We start from the raw sequence: 17387 nt of genomic DNA, 5'->3' as shown, positions 1-17387 counted from the left end.
CCCCAGGGCAGATGGATAGCTATTGTGAAACTTCTAGTCTTAGAGAATTGTCTGGAATACCAAGCAGTTAAATGTCTTGCTCGGGATCAAAAAGACAGCATAATAATAATAATTAGCTAGCATTTATATAATACTTTAAGATTTGCAAAGTGTTTTTAAATATCTCATTTTATCCTCACAACAACCTTGGGAAACAGATGCTATCATTATCCTCATTTTATAGATGAGCAAATTGAGACAGACAGAGGAGAGGGTAAATGACTTTGCCTGGGGTCATATAGTTGCTGTCTAAGACCATACTTAAATTCAGATCTTGACTCCAGGTCTAGCACTTCATAATAAATGAATGAATGAATGGATAGATGAATAATAGTGACACCTAATATTTATATAGTACTTACTGTGTGCCAGGCATTATGTTAAGAAGATTATAATCATTATCTTCTTTGATCCTAACAACTCTGGGAGTAGGGTGCTATTATTATCCCCATTTTACAGATGAGGAAACTGAGGCAAACAGATTGTGAGAGATTAACAAAAGTTAGGTTTCCACAGAAAAACCGTCAAGTTACTCAGAAAACTTGAACAAACAAGGGAGTGAAAAATTAACCGGGGCAGGTGGGCCCAGCCAAGCAGAAAATAACTAATGGTTCTGAGAAAACCTCAGGTCCAGGATGTTAGCTGATCTGGCTCAAACCCGCCAGGGTTAACTCTGGGTCAATGACTGTTTAGCAACTGCGCATGCTTAATGAACTTCATGCATATAACCCAACCCACCCCGCATAAAATTAGAGCCTCATTAACTGAACATGGGATGTGTGATGAGGGAGGGGGGTCATGCGTGTACATATTTAGGAGGAAAATACAATGGGCATATCAGGAAGAGTGTAACCTGGAAGGCAGCAGACCACTGTTCTCTGAAGGGAGGGATTGCATTGGACTAACTGTATAAAGCTTTTTTCACTTCTGTACTCCTTGCTCTCCCTCTTCCCACTTCCTAAAGAGGGGTGGAGTCTGCTTCTGGCCAGAAATGTAAGCCCATCTTCTTTGGATTCCTCAATAGTAAATTATCCTTGATACCTAAATCTCAGTGCCAAGCGTATTTCTAACAAGATGTTAAGTAACTTGCCCAGGGTTACATAGCTAGTACATTTCTGAGGGTGGATGTGAACTCAGGACTTCCTGACTTGAGGCTCAACACTCTATCTGCTGTACCACCTAGCTGCCTAGATAGTATGTCTTGAAAGTAGGGCTTGAGCCCAGATTTTGACTATGAGTCTCCACTATGGCTTGTTTCTTCTTCCATATTTCCTGCACAGGGATACATTGTTATTTTTGTTTTGCTTTCTTGATTATGCATCATTTCATATATACCTCCCCACAGTTCATCATATTCTTCATGTTTGTTACTTCTTATGGTATGATATATTCATATACTATAATTTTGTATAGCTATTCCCCATTTTGCTGCAGTGATGGGTTGTTTCCAGTTTTTTTTTTGTTGTTGGTACAAATAATTTTGCTGGGAATACTTTACGGATGGTTTTTCCCTCCTTATCAATAACATTCTTTAATTATCCAGTTTGGAAAAGACATCAACCTTGGGACAAATTTTGAATGTTCACAGAGCTGGAAGATCATTTGTTTCTTCTTGTCTAAGAATGTAATAGGGCCAAGAAGATGAACAAGCTCTTTCTGCTGAAAGGGCATTTAGCAGCTGATTCACAATACAAATTTCAGGGAAGGATGATCATGATGTTTATACTTAAAGGCTTCCTTTAACTCTCAACTAAAATCCTACCTTCTAGGGGAAGCCTTCCTTAACCCCTCTTAACTTCAGTGCTTTCCCTTTTTAAATTATTTCCTATTTATTTTGTATAAGACTTGCTTTGTACATGTGTTTCCATGTTGTCTCCCCCATTTGCCTGTAAGCTCCTTGACAGCAGGGACTGTCTTTTGTTTCTTTTTGCATCCCCAGCACTTAGCAGAGTGTTTGGTACACAGTAGGCACTTAATAAATGTTTATTGAATTAGATTAATGACCTGAAAAAGTCATAGAGTTGGTATTTCCACCCAGTCATACAGTTTCATATAAATAAAATAGAAACAGACCAATTCAATTAACACTAAGTGCTTGCTATATTCTGGGTATTTCTGGGAAAAAACCAAACCACAAATCAGTCACTACCCACAACACCCTTACGTTCTATCTAAGGGATATAACAGTGCACTGTAATTTGAGAAAGGAGAAACCACTACTGATTTCATGAAGCCTTGGAGGATGATAAGGATTCTGAGAGGGGAAGATGAGGAGGGAGATCACTGAGGGGCCAGGCATGAGGGGTGGAGGATGATCATAGATTTAAAGCTGAGTGAACTTGTGGAGAGAGGAATTCAGGGAATAGCTAGTAGTTCACTTGGCTCGAATGCAGGGTGTGTAGAAGGGAATATGAAATAAACAAACTACATTGTATATTCCGGGAAATAAAAATGAGGTTAGCATATGGATGATTTCTCTTCCAGCATTCCTAAAGTCATATTTCTTACCAGAGAGGGTAGTTTTCCAGTTGCTATGGCAACAGCAGATTCCAGTCCCCCGGTAGTAGAAAAGGTCCAGCAACTTCCACATATACCCTAGAGAAGAAAAGAGAATAAAGTCTGTCAGCTTTTCTAAACCAACTTTTAGATAGAAATAAATACTCTCTCCCTCTCCCTCTCCCGCTTCTCTCTCCCTCTCTTTCTTCCCCCTAAACCCCCTCCAGTCTGGCTCCCAAACCTAACATACTGTTGACAGTAATAATAAGTTGTTTAAAAAAACACAAACCCCCCCAAAACCCATTTCTTAAGAGCTGACAATTTGCCAGGCACTGTGCTAAGCACTGAGGATACAAAAAGAAGCAAAAACAGTCCCTGCCTTTTTCATGGAGCTCACAGTCTAATGAAGAAGACAGTTAATGTAAATAACTAGGTACATATAAGATACAAACAGAGTAGCTGAAAAGTAGTCTCAGAGGGGAAGGCACTAGTAGCTGAGAGGACCAGGAAAAGCCTCTTGTAAAATGTGGGAGTTGAACTGTCTTGAAGGAAGCCAAGGAAACTAGGAGGCAGCAAATTCCAGGCATGGAAGACAAGACAGGCATAAAGATGAGAGGTAGAGAGGCATGTGATGGGAAAAGCCAAGCAGGCCAGTGAAGTTGGATCTTGCAGTGTGTGGAGGAGAGAGGTCAAGTATAAGAAAAGCCTAGAAAATAGGAGGGGCCAGGTTTTGAAGGGCTTTAAATACCAAGTTTTAAATACCAATATTTAATCATGGAGGTAACAAGGAACCCCTGGTTTACTGACAAGGTCAGACCTGTGCTTTAGGAAAATCACTTTGGAAGCTAGATAGAGGACACAATGGAATGGGGAAGATGAGGGTTGATCAGAAAGAAACTGAACTGGTTTGCTCACAATGGTATATTCAAAAGTCACTGGGGCCTTCTTACTCTCTTAATACAACTGTTAAAGGCTCCAGCTGCCTTTGCTAGGGCAGCAGTTATTACTAACTTTGTTAACTCTGTATGTATGATAAGAGTAATACTAACTGCAAATATTAAAGCACTATGTAAATAAAAGTCAAAGTGATTTATGTAAATTATTCCATTTGTTTGTCATGATATCCCTATGAGTTAGGTGCCACAGGCATTGTTATCCTTATTTTATAGCTGAGGAAATTTAAGTTCAAAGCAGTTACATTATTTGTTCATACGAACATAACTATAGTAAGTTTTAGAGGTGGGTCTGTTAGGCCAAAGTGACTCCTTTGTAACCAGCCCTCCATTTTGTAACTATGAGTTTCATTGATCTTTGAGTTTTGTGTCCTTTAAATGTTTTCTGTCAAACCCCCCACTCATGAGGCATCAGCTCATGCCCTGATCCAGTCACAACTTGGCTGATAATCCTATTCCCCTCTAGCACTATGTAAAAATCATATAAAAGCCAAAGAGCCAAGAGCTTTGGGGTCCTTGCACTGGGTGAGAACCTTGGACCCAATTTGTTTCAGCAACTACATGCCTTGCTCAATAAATTGTTGTCTGTATATAACCCAGTGTCTTTATCCTCTGGACCCCCCACTTCAGAACTCTTTCCAATATAAGCAAGCTGCTTCTCAAAGATAGTCATGTATTCATCCCTCAAGTTTTCCTTTTCTACCTAAGTCCTGTTTCCCATGGTAATGGGTATTTCTCAGCTCCTGAAGCCCTCTCCTAGAGAGAAGATGGGGCAGTCCCCTATATCTTAAGTTTCCCCCTGTCTTGGTCTCCCCTCCTTGAAGTTCTTTGCATTTTATCCTGTGCCAGATACAAGACAGGAAGGCACTATATTGCCAGTCTTCATCCAGTCCTATGATATGTAAAAATATCTTCCCTTAGGGGGACACTTGTGAGCTGTTTTAGCACTGGGTCAATGTTATGCACTTTTGATGAACAGGCCCTTAGCACAGTTCAGAGTACAGGAAGCTAGGACTAGGGACCACTTCAGAGATATTAGGAATGAATTTTGGGGCTGCTCATTTCCATCTGATCCTCTGTGTTCCTCAGTAAACTTCTCTAGTCTTGAAACTCACTCCTTCACCTAGTAATTTAAGCCCAAGCACTGTTAAGGCTAATATACTACACTATGGTGGCTCTCCTCCGGCAACTCTGGTTGCTACTTCTGTTTTTTCTGCTTCTACTTCCTCTTCCTACCCTTGAAAAGTGGAAATTCTTCAATGTCAGACCACATACTATCTCTGCTTCTCTCTTTAGCCACTCACCATCTCACCTATGATTGCTAGTGTTGGTGATTTCCAAATCTAACATTTTCAGCACTTTCTATGCTCCAGTCTTACACCTCTAGTGCCTGGCTAGAATTTTCTACTTGGAAGGCCCATCATCATTTTAAAAAAAAATGTCTAAAATGGAACTTCCTCATGAATTGATCCACTCCTCGCCCTCCACTCTTTTCTCTTCAGTTCAAAAATTTCTATCAATGTGTATCATTATCCTAGCTGCCCAATTCAATCATCAAGTCCTCAAGTCCAGTTGATTCCCTTCCTTCTTCTCTCCCTCCTCCACTTGGTACTTGTTATTGGTAGTAATATTTTCATATGCATATGTCTTATCTCCCTCACTAGACTCCACCTCCAATACTTAGCACCTACCACCCTCTTTGGCCCATAAAAGTTGCTCAATAAATACTTTTTGTTTGACTCACCCATATATCCCTATGTAAATGGCTTTATGTGTTCATGTTCCAGTATTTTCTTGCTGTTTCCTAAGGGGGAGTCAGTGTTTTTCTATACTGAGTAGGCAGACTGGAACAAATACCCAGAACAAGTACCTCCTTTGATTGGAATGCTCCCTTAATTTTAAGTTATGAGTAGGTGACCATGCTATATGAGCAAGAAATGACTCAACATGATGACTAAAAAATCTCTAAACAGAGTTTAGGCTCAAGGCTCAGGAGAAATCAACCATACTGACAGCCCAGTTCTTATCCTAGGAAGCTTTCAAGGAGGCAAAACTTGTGGGATTAGATTTATCTGAAAAGCCAACAGGTGACTCACTGAGCAATCCAGCAGAATAAAGAAGTAGTGGGGGAAGAGATAGAAAGGGAACTATTATAGTTGAGATTAGGAGAATACTTTGGGGTCAGTTTTGGGGAGGACAGGGGGAGTGGGTGGGGCTAAAAACCTTGAGATTCCTTTAGGCTAATCAGTTCCAGATGAAAATACCCTTAGGATTAAGCATGTATGGGTTGGATTTTAATCATTTACACTTCAGGGTGAAAAACTTCACAACCTCTTTCCTCCCAACTTTCCAAAGATATGGAAGGAGGAAAAGACAATCAGTCATGGGAGTTTTGATGTAGGTGGGGACCAGGGAAGTGAGCAACAGTTTTGGACATGAGTCAAGGATCAGATTCCAGTTGGCCACTATAGTGGGGGCATTGGGAAGTCAGCGAGTATCTGTGAGTAGAGAGAAAAGGGAGTGCTAAGAGGTAGAAGAGGCCATGGGGAGGAGGTATAGGGAAACTGTAGAAGGATGGACAGCTATCTTAGATGGCCTGTTTTTTTAATTGTCTGTGATTGGCTTCGTACCCAGAGTCGAAACCATATTAGGCCTAAGAAGGAATCAAAAGCATAGAATAAGACTCAGGAAATCTACCATTCATTAGCTATAATTTCTTAGACAAAACTTTTCTGAGCCTTAGTTTTGCTTTTAAAGTAGGGATAAAGAATATTCTGGCTTGCAGATAATAAGCATATTAAAAAATGTTGAATTTTTATATCACAGAAGTTCAGTCTATGAAATAGTGACTTCCCTTCAAATTAGCTTCTATATCTTTTATGTGTGTGTGTATTCACATACATATACATATACATATAAATGAACACATATATTTCTTTCCCAGCTAGATCGTAAGTTTCTTGAGGAGAGAGACTGTTTCATTTCTGTCTTTGAAAGCACTTAATAAATGCTTGTTGATTGACTGAAGAGATCAAGTGAAATAATGTATAGGAGAGAACTTTATAAATTGCAAAGTTATACAGACCTAAGGAATTATTAGCTTTCAAATTTACTAGACTCTAACCTATAAGTGGACAAGGCTGCACCAAACCTTGGATTTTATTAATGTTATATTATTCTCATAGTCATTGTTCAAAAAATGTTTTTTGAAATTATTTGGAAAGAGTTACTTAAAAGGAAAATTGGGTAGAGTGGGTGAGCACAAGGACTGGATAAGGACATGGAGGGCAGACCTCCCTTCTACTTGGTATTCTCCCTTACCGTGTCTCTACCTAACCTGAGAAGCTACCCTTCTCCCTATTTTTTCCATTTCTAATCTATTAAAAAACATGAGCCAGCCACCCAGTTTCCAGGAGCTTGCAGAGGTTTTCTACAGATAGGCCCAGAATGAACTATGTGCATGAGAGATATTTTTGGTCGTCTGAAGCCATGGATACCCAAGGCCTACAGGGAACATTGGTGGCAGACATTCATCTTATAAGTAGAATTGCCATCTAGCACCTTTGACTAGGTGACTTGGACACTGAATCATGGAATAGTAATGAAAAGTACATTAGGGACTATCTGATCCAGCTCTCATTTTACAGATGAGGAAAGTAAGGTCCAAGGAGAGGAAGTGATTTGTTGAAGGTCAGGTAGCTAGTTAGAGGCAGGACTAGAAACTTGAACTCAGGTCTCCTAACTTTTAGATGAGTGAGCTTGCCAGTCCTACTGATGTCTACTAATGGGTCCAAAAGGGCATAGCTAAAGCCTCATGGTAAGCAAGAGATGTCCAGATGCAGGAGAGGAAGAAGAGATTAAGATTCAGGGATTAGAAGGTGAGATCTTTGGCAAGGCAGATTTATAAAGAAATACAGACTTGCAGAGCATACCCCTAGAGGGTCAGATGTTTAGAGTTGGAAGGGGCCTTAGAGATGACATAGACCAACATTTTACAAGAGGAAACTGAGGCCCATAAAGTTTGAGCTATTAACTCAAGGTTACATAGGTAGGTAAAGTTTGGTAGCAGAGTTAGGGTTTGAAAAATCCAGGTTTTTCAGGAAAATGACAAATGCTGAAGAGGATGTCGGAAAATTGGAACACTGTTACACTGTTGGTGGAGTTGTGAACAGATCCAGTTATTCTGAAGAGCAATCTGGAACTGTGCCCAAAGGGCTATAAAAATGTGCATACCCTTTGACTCAGCAATACCATTTCTAGGTCTGTCTTCCAAAGAGATCACACAAGCGGGAAAGGGATCCGTATGTACAAAAATGTTTATGGCAGCTCTTTTTGTGGTAGCAAAGAATTGGAAATCAAGGGGATACCCATCAATTGGGGAATGGCTAAACAAGTTGTGGTATATGAATGTAATGGAATACTATTGTGATATAAGAAATGGGGAAGATATGGACTTCATAATAACCTGGAAAGAACTTCGTGATCTGATGCTGAGTGAGGGGAGCAGAACCAGGAGCACATTGTACACAACCACAGACATATTGCTTCTGTGATGACTAACTTTGATAGACTTGGCTGTTCTCAGCAATACAAGTTCAAAGACAGCTCCAAAGGAAAGAGCTATCTACATCCAGCTGACTATAGATTGAGGCAAACTATTTGCTCTCTTTTTTTTTCTCTCTTCTTTTTTTGTTTTGTTTCTTCTTTCTCATGATTCATTCCACTCGTCATAATTCTTCTTTACAACTTGACTACGTGTAAATAAGTTTAATGCGAAGGTATATGTAGAACATATATTGGATTCCGTATCATCTTGGAGGGGGAGGGGGAGGGGGGAAAGAGAGGGAGGGGAAGAAAATTTGGAACTGAAAAACTTGTGGAACTGAGTGTTGTAAACTAAAAATCTAATAAAAAAAAAAAAAAGAAAAATCCAGGTTTTCCAGACTCTGCCTCCTTCGTTTCAAATATGTTGTTTGAGCCATTAGGCTCCTATTTTTGATGTTATAAGAAATATTGAAAACAACTGATGCAAGACAATTAGAAACTATCTTATATTTGGTAAATACAGTTGCAATGCAGTTATGCCTAAGTTATTGGACAAACTTTGGATCATCAGGTCAATTTAGGTTAAGGCAGGTTTCCCTTCTTTGTCTAAAGCTTAAACTACCATTCATATGTTGATAACTTGGCCAGAACCTTGAAGTAGCTCCATCTCTGCCCATACATTATTTTATTAGATATGGGAATCTTGTACCAAAAGGTTAGGGAAGAGGGTATTTTTAATAAGTCATCCATGATATCCTTCAATAATCATAAATTTAGCATTGGTGAGACCTTAGAGGCTATGGAATCCACCCCTCTCATGATGAGGACCAGAAAGGTTAAGTGACAATACCATGCTGCTCCTTTTATCCTTATGGACAGGATGGAGAGATGTGGTTACACAGGCTTTCAGTAAGGAGGATTCAGAACTTGTTGATTGACTGAAACCAAAGAGCTCTATTATTTATGTTTTATTTTAACTTGGAGGGAAGTCTCTCACAGAGTAACCAGGAATCTAGGCTTGTTCTTATGATATTTAATATTTTTAACAATGACCTAGATAAAGAAATGGATGGAATGCTTTATCAAATTTGCAGATGATATGAAGAGGGACAGTTAATAGCTTGAATGAGAAGCAGGATCCAAAAAGACTTGATAGACTTGATTTGTAGGCCAATTCTAATAAGATGAAATTTAATTGGTATAAATGTAAAAATCTGACACTTGGGTTAAAAAAATAGGCTTCACAATTATAGCTAGGTCCTGATAAGTATGAATAATGAATTGCCTCTACATGGTCACATTATTAGAATTTACACAGCACATTTTCATTGGCCTGGAACCAATGACCATATTGAACATAATTATAACTTCAAATAGTGTGACCACTTAGGTGATTCATTATCTGCTTTAAAATTGGGACCTAGCTGTGAAAGATGTGAGTCATAGCTATCTAGATTATTTGTCTGAAAAAGCTCTAGAGGGTCAATATAAATTGCTAATGTGATTGGGCAGCCAAGATGCTAATGTGGCCCAGTCTCATTGTATTCTGCTCTGCTCAGACTCCACTGAGGTCTTGTGTTTAGTTCTGGGCCCCATATAGTTGGGATATTGACAAACTGGAGAGTGTTATTGATTGTCTATTGGAATTGAACCAAAGTCCCTTTGAACCCCAACTTCAGCACCCTTTATGCTGTTACCAAGCTGGCTCTACCATTTAATTCCCGTGTGACTTTGGGGCAGCTCACTTCATTTGCCTCCATAAGCCCAAGTTTCCTCTCCCCAAAATGACAGAGGTTGGCCTAGCTAATCTCTAAGGTCACCACCTCCAACTCTAAAATTTTAAGATTTTGTGAATTTTGTTACGGAGGAAAAGATAGTAATTGTGACTAGTGATTGTGAAGAATATGGAAGTGGGAGCTGGGGTGGAGGAAGAGAAGAAGACTTTCTGGATTTTCTTCCTGCAATAGTCTGTTCACTTGTTTTTCTGTTATGTAAGATTAGTAGACTGTTCATGGATGAAACTATTTCATAGGAATTATTGGGAAATTCATCGAAAGCTGTTCATACCTGGTTTTTCACTGGCGAGACATAATTTCCTTTCTTTCTCCAGTCCACAGATTTTGGGTATGGACCAACACGTTGAACATGGCTGCCTTTAGTAGCTGAGCAATTCTGAAATAACAAAATACCTTTGTTAGGAAAAAATGGCTAAAAAATTTAAAATTAAACTAGAATATATAGTACAGAGATTACATAAGTGGGAGATCTTTTCCCTCTGCCTCTGCAATGAAATTCAACATGAAAACAGACACTTCCAAGATGAAATTGGGATCAATTTATAGGACAGTGTACTGGTAGCTGAATCTTTGTCTTCTAGGCTTTAAGGCACTTCAGCTTTGTTCTTCCCCACCCCCACCCCTTTCCTTAGCAAACACATAGCTCTTTTTGAAGTATCTGAAGGGTTTTTACTGCTAGCAACCACAAGGAAATATGGGAAACGAAAATGAACAAATATGGAGAAGCAAGAAACAATCTTAAAAATCTCAAGTGTTATAGTTAACGAAGCATTCATTGGAATGTCAATACAGTTATTTAGGCCCGACTATCAGTAGAGTTAATAGACATTCTTTAACCATTTGGTTTTTCTTATATGGATAGTGGATAGGTAGGCCAAATTTTTATATGGGATTATGCTTATAATTCACGAGACTCTGTAATCTTCCAGGGCTTGCTGTGATTAGCACAATACCATTGAAAACAGAAATATTTCACCATTTACATCTCTTACTTGGACTCAGTGATGGACATCCTCATGTTGGTGGCAAAGCCCCATTTTGTGAGCTCATGTTTCTTTGTTTTCTTTCTTTGCTTGATATTAATATCAGGGTAACATTGAACAATGTTATCTCTGTTGTTCTTTTTCAAGAATCTTAGATAATTCTGACATATGAATGAGATGCTTTGTTGAACAAAAGCTTTAAGGGAGTGGTTTCCTCTGCTGAATCAAATATCTTTAAATTTTTTATGTTTTTGAATTTAACAAATACCACAGATTTAGCAAATATCACAGAGAGAACATTTCCACATGTAAATTGCAATAGAAAAAGAGGATTATATATGAAACTGTGACTATTTTGTATGACTTTTTTTTTTTTTTTACTAAATTCAATGTTATTTCAAAGCTGTCCTGCTTCTCTGCTTCCTTTGGAACTTCCTTCTGTTCTCTTTTGTACATTTTAAAATATGCCGATGACCTTCTTTGCTTTCCTTTTTTCCCTTTGCTTTTAAAATAATCAACAAATAAATACAATAGGATCTTATAATCTCTATACTTTTTAGTTATTTATCTGACTGTAAAAATGTCTCTGACTGTTAAAATATCATTTATAAAAGCTTGTTGTTTCCTTCTCATTTCATGGTCAAAGATACTCTTGATGCATGTGTAGACTATCCTCATAAAATTGGGGAGAGGTAGGAAATTCAGGATATGTCAATAGTTAATTGATATTCTCATACAAAACAGATACTTCGAAGAAATATCTCCTTTTTAAATCATATTGGGCATTTTATGGAAGTCCCCTTTTTTCTACAAAAAAAAATACAAAACAAGATTTTGAAAATTTTGTAAGAGGGTATCTGGGAAATTAGGGACAGAGCTGATGAAGAAATAACAGCTATTAAGGAAAAGAATCAGAAAGGGCAACGCTTTAATTCATTTTTTAATTATTGTTCAGTCATTTGAGACTCTTCATGACCCCATTTGAGGTTTTCTTGGCAAAGATACTGAAGCGTGTTACCGTTTTCTTCTCCAGCTCATTTTAGAGATGAGGAAACTGAGGCAATCACAGTTAAGTGACTTGCTCAGGGTCACATAGCTAGTTTAAGTGTCTGAGGATGAATTTGAACTCAGGATGATCTTCCTGGCTTGAGTCTGCCACTTTATGTACTTTGCCATCCATATATCTGTTAGAGGAGTGATAAATGAGCAATATCTGTCCTTTCTACCTCAGGGTTGTAGTAAGGATCAAATGTGATAATAAGGCAGACTGAAAGAGTAGAATCAACACCGGATTTTGAGTCAGAAGACTAAGTTCAAGCCTAGTTTTGCCATGTAATCTCAGATAAGTCACTTAACCTCTCTGGTCTCATTAATTGATTCTTTTTCTTTTTTTTTTTTTGGAGAGGGGAAGGCAAGGAAATTGGGGTTAAGTGACTTGCTCAAGATCACACAGCTAATAAGTGTGTCAAGTATCTGAGGTCAAATTTGAACTCAGGTCCTCCTGACTCCAGGGCTGGTACTTTACTTACTGAGCTGCCTAGCTGCCCCTCATTAATTGATTCCTAAGGTATAGTAAATCATTGCAGTATGGTAGCACTAGCTTTGGAGACGAAATACTTTGGCACCGATCCCAGCTCTGCCATTCACTAGCTGTGTGAACTCAGGCTAGTGACAGCACCTCTTGAGGTTTGTGTCCTCATCTTTAAAAGCAGGAGGTTGGACTACAGGATCTCCAAGGTCCCTTCCAGCTTGAGCTCTAGAGCTCATTTGACAAACACTTATTAAGCACCTACTGTGTGCAATGCGATGTGCTAGGTGCCAAGGCTACACAGTTCTTACTTTCAAGCAGCAAGGGAAGATAGAAATAACTATGATATTGAAGCAGAGTGGGTTTTGAGAAATTTGAGAACAGGAAGATTACTGCAACTTAAGGAGAGGCCACTGATTGATGCTGTGGGGGACGGGAAAGGGTAGGACAAAACCAGTGAATTCCAATTTGACTGCAATGAACAATGAAGGGGAGAGAGTGTGAGAAAAAGCTGGAAGAATCAGCTGAAGACAGTGGTCTCACCAACAGAAAGACAGAAGGAGGGGAGGGGCAGGTTTGGGCAAGTTAATGAGCTTGATTTGTATGGGATAAGAAACTCATCCCAGGTTGATATATGACAGGAGCCCAGAAACTGAGCAAGAATTGGAAATCCTTAGAAAAATCACAAAACTCAATTAGAAGAAAAAAGAGCTTGAAGGAAAATGAAGAGAGGCAGCCAGATGGTGTAGTGGATATAGTGTTGGGCCAGGAGTCAGGAAGACCCAAATTTAAATCTGGCCTCAGGAACTTACTAACTGTGTGAGCCTGGGCAAGTCACTTCACCTCTGTCTCAGTTTCCTCAGCTGTAAAATGGGGATAATTACAGCACCAACCTCTCAGGGTTGTGAGGATTAAATCAGAAAGCACTCACCACAGGGCTTAGAAGTATGGAGAATTTGTTATAGGATATTGTTGCTGACTTGTTCAGTCACACCCAACTCTCCATGTCCCCATTTGGGGTTTTCTGGATTGGTCTGCCATTTCCTTTTCCAACTCCTTTTATAGAGGAGGAACTAAGGCAAACAGGGTTAAATGACTTGCCATGTTTCTGAGGCCTCATTTGAACTCAGGAACATGAACCTTCCTGACTCCAGGTCTAGAGCTCTATTCAATGAGCCCCTGAGCTGCCCTGTTTAAATGTTAGTTATTATTATTATTATTAATGGTTACAATCAGATGACTCTGACATTCCTTCCAAACTCTTAGCTTCTATGCTTCTAGGAAACTTCTCTTCTTCATAAGCAGGTAAGCTATCTGACTAGGAAGTCTGGACCAGGGAAAAGGCTCTCAAGGCAGTTATTTATATCCAGGGCCTGTCTTGTCAGATCCTGAAAAAGATTTCTTTTGCCCAGTGGAACTTTACACTTAGCCCTGCTCTCTGGCAGTAAAGTTCAGGTCATCCTCATGCTGCTCTGCTCTGGTACTCCAATAAAAATATCCTAGGGGAACAGTAATAGCACTCAGCATTTTATGGTTTCTAAAGCTCTTTCATAGACATCCCCCTTATTTGATATCTACACCACTGTGAAGCAGGCAGACTATGTTTACTCCCATTTTACAGGTGAGCAAACTGAGATTCATGGAGATGAAATGACTTACCCAAAGTCACACAACTTATAAGTGTCAGGACTCGAATCCAGGACTTCTGACAGCTACTCCAGTATTATCCCCAGAGCTACTTCATTTTGGGGACCTTATAGGTAAGAATCCAATGTAAGTACATCACTGAGGCCATATGAGTGGAAACGGGTAGGAGTGGTCATATGGCTAGATTGCTTCATTATTAATTACTAAATGTAAAAAGACCTAAAGGAAAGTTTCAGGCATGTTGGTTGGAAGCATCCATGGAAGTACATGGGGAAGAAACACAAAGAATGAGAGGGCACAGGTGGGTTATAATCCGCACCAATGGAAGCATTCCCTACAGCAGTAAGGCCACAGACCCACGGAAACTGAATAAATGCATTCTATGTTGGGTGATGTATGAATGCACCTCAGGAACCTCTTCTCCAAACTAATAAGTGTAGTGCTTTTAAGGCTCTCTCACTGCTCCTGTGGCTGCTCTGGAGATATTCTCCCAACCTTCACTTATACTGTCAGGTCAGGTCCCCAGAGGGATGCTGCTCCATCTCTCCTCAGGGATCTAGAGGTAGTTTTGAGGGGTTGAGAGTTATCCTCTAATATTGTACATAGCTCATGAGCCCCCATCTATGTGATTACTAGTTGATAACAATTAGTCAGCCAGACCTAATTAGCTTTTGGAAGGGGATATTTACTGGTTGGTTGTTGGCCTTCTATCTCAAAGAGGACCAAAATAACATCACTATGTTAGAGTCAAGTTAGGTATAACTGTGGCTGACTAGACCAAATGAGCTTGGAATGCTCTATGACAGGTCAGGCACAAATAGGACATGTGAACATTTGGGATGGATTCTCTAAATTTGTGTATCGGGATGGATTCTCTAAATTTGTGTATCTCCTGTTTCTTTTGAGCTACTTCAATTCTGTTGGAGCACCTGTGTTTTCTTAGTGTTGTTAGGCCAAAATTAGCACAAACAGCAGAGAATCGATCCATACATTCTTGCATGTCAGCTGCACAATCATCTGTGAACAAAAATTCATGCACCAACTCTCCCTTCACTTTATTCTTGGCTTGTAGCCTCTTCAAATTAAATAATTCACCATCAGTGAGATAGCTGATCTTGATGCCGTGTTTGTCCTCATTGAAAATGTCTGGCAAAATTGCTGAAAACATCATGCTAAAAAGCATGGGAGCAAGCACACAGCTTTGTTTCACTCTGTTGGTGACTGGGAAAGTGTGAGACCATCATCCATTATCCAGAACACAGGCAAGCATGCCATCATGAAATTGATGTACAATGCTGATGAACTTCTCCAGGCAACCAAATGTTGACATAATTTTCCATAAGCCCTCACAACTGACAGCATCAAAGGCCTTGGTCAAGTTGACAAACATTGTATTCGGACCTCTGTTCTGCTTTTGGCATTTCTCCTGGAGTTGTCAGGCAGCAAACACCATATCAACCATTCCTTGGCCCTTTCTGAAGCCACACTGACTCTCAGGTAGATGACCATCTTCCAGGTGAAGGATCAGTCTATTAAGGAGGACTCTGTCAAGATCTTGCCAGCAGTGACAAAGACAGAGACCTCCCCCCTGTGATTGATGCAGGACAATCTATTTCATTTACCTTGATAGAGATGGACAATAGAGGCACCCTTGAACCTCTGTGAGTTAACTTCCTCTAGCCATATAACATGGAAAAATTTCAGTCAGCATTTGTATGAGCAATGGGCCTCCCCCCTACCTTGTAAATCTCAACTGGAATAGAATCAGCAACAGGTGCTTTCCCCCAGGAGAGGAGCCTAATGGCATTCAAAACCTCTTCTTCAGTTGGAAATTTGGCTAGAGAGGGACTGACTTCAGCATTGATTGATGACAGTCTGTTGAGAACACTATGGAAGTCTTCAGCCAATCTCTCCAGGATTGTGTCTTTATTACTAATCAATGTGGCTCTATCAGTGCTTAGTAGTTGAGATGTATCATAGGTCTTCGCCCCATAAATAGCCTTCAGGACATCACAAAAACACTTCAGATTGTTACCATTTCTGTAAAACTGAATTTCACCTGCCCTCTTACTGAGCCAAGAATCCTGCATCTCTGTAAGCTTTGCTTGCAGTTTACTTTTGATGGAGTTAAATGCTGCTTTCTTAGAGATGGATGAACCATCCTGCTGGTAATCTCTGTGGAATTATCATTTTTTATTTTAGCAGTTTCTGAATTTTCCAAACATTTTCACCAAAATAGTTTTGATGTTGGCGAATGTTCTGACCCAGATGAGTAAATGCAGTGCTATACACCAAATCTCTGAAAGCTGCCCACTCCTTTTCTACTCCACTGTTGCCAACTGTGTGTTGGCTCAACTTTCCCTCCAAGTTAGCTATGAACTGTTCCAGCTCAGAGAAGCACTCTATTCTGTTGACATTAAGTCTTCTGGTAGTCACCTAGACTTCTGGCCGCCATTTTTGTTGAATGTGAATACTTAGCTTGGAGACAGTGTCAGTTTTAACTTTAGCACTCTGCACCACACATTGCCTTTGTGACTCTCACATCCTGTCTTTTCTCTTTACAATGACATAGTCTAGATAGGTTATTAAATACCAATGTTTACTGGGAGGGTGCATCCATGAAGTTTTATTGTAATTAAGTAAATGGAAGATGGTGATGAGAAGGTCATGAGATGCAAAAGTCTGTTGTTGCTGTTTCTGATTCCACTCATCTCAAGGACTCCCTGCTATGTCTGGTAGTCTGTGCCCACTCAGCATTAAAGTCACCCAGAATCATAAGCTTGTCTCCTTCTTGGCATATTGATGATGAGGATCTCCAGGTCTTCATAAAAATTTTTCTTTATCCTATCAGGGTTCATCATGGTGGCAGCAAAAGCACTAATGATGGTGATGTGCTGCTTTCTTGCAAGTGACAATCACATTGTCATGAGCCTGTAATTCACTCATTTTGGTAGGCAAATAAGCTTGTTGATTAGTTTTGATTGTAAAACTGATGCCAGCTTCATGGCACTACCCTTCACTGTGAAAAATGCATGTCTAGCTTCAACTTCAGCAAGCCTTGTTTCACTCTGGGCTGCTATTTGGATGTGATACCTACTGACTTCTCTCACAACAACAGTTGTTTGTTTTTCAGATGTACTGGATTTTGTGTTGTCCATAACTGTGTGCACATTCCATGTACTGATGATGAGGGGAATCATCTTGGCCTAAGATTTTGTGCATTTTTTTGTTTTGACCACAGGTTGGGTTCCCTGCCTGCTATGGTAAACAGACCAGGGTTTAATAAGTAGACAATATTTAGGGCATTTTTTCTAGACCCTTCCTGACACCAGGAGGTGAGCAGTGTGGTCCTTAAAAGGCTGCTCAGATACCCAGGAGGCAGCTGAATTCCACTGCTGCT

The 17387-nt window shown here is 39.7% G+C and overlaps 1 protein-coding gene across 1 annotated transcript in view; it reads right to left on the bottom strand.

Annotated features, from left to right (window-relative positions):
- The window catches only part of LOC118829249 (pro-cathepsin H-like), a 44628-nt gene that overhangs the window by 17258 nt on the left and 9983 nt on the right, over positions 1-17387 (bottom strand). The window contains exons 5-6 of the mRNA XM_036736240.1: positions 10101-10205; positions 2548-2634 (exon numbers count right to left, since the gene is read on the bottom strand). Coding sequence (XP_036592135.1) covers positions 2548-2634; positions 10101-10205 — 192 coding nt within the window. The remainder of the gene's footprint in view (positions 1-2547; positions 2635-10100; positions 10206-17387) is intronic.

Source organism: Trichosurus vulpecula, chromosome 8, assembly GCF_011100635.1.
Source record: "Trichosurus vulpecula isolate mTriVul1 chromosome 8, mTriVul1.pri, whole genome shotgun sequence".
Taxonomy (NCBI): Eukaryota; Metazoa; Chordata; class Mammalia; order Diprotodontia; family Phalangeridae; genus Trichosurus; species Trichosurus vulpecula.
This window is presented reverse-complemented; position numbering and strand designations above follow the sequence as displayed.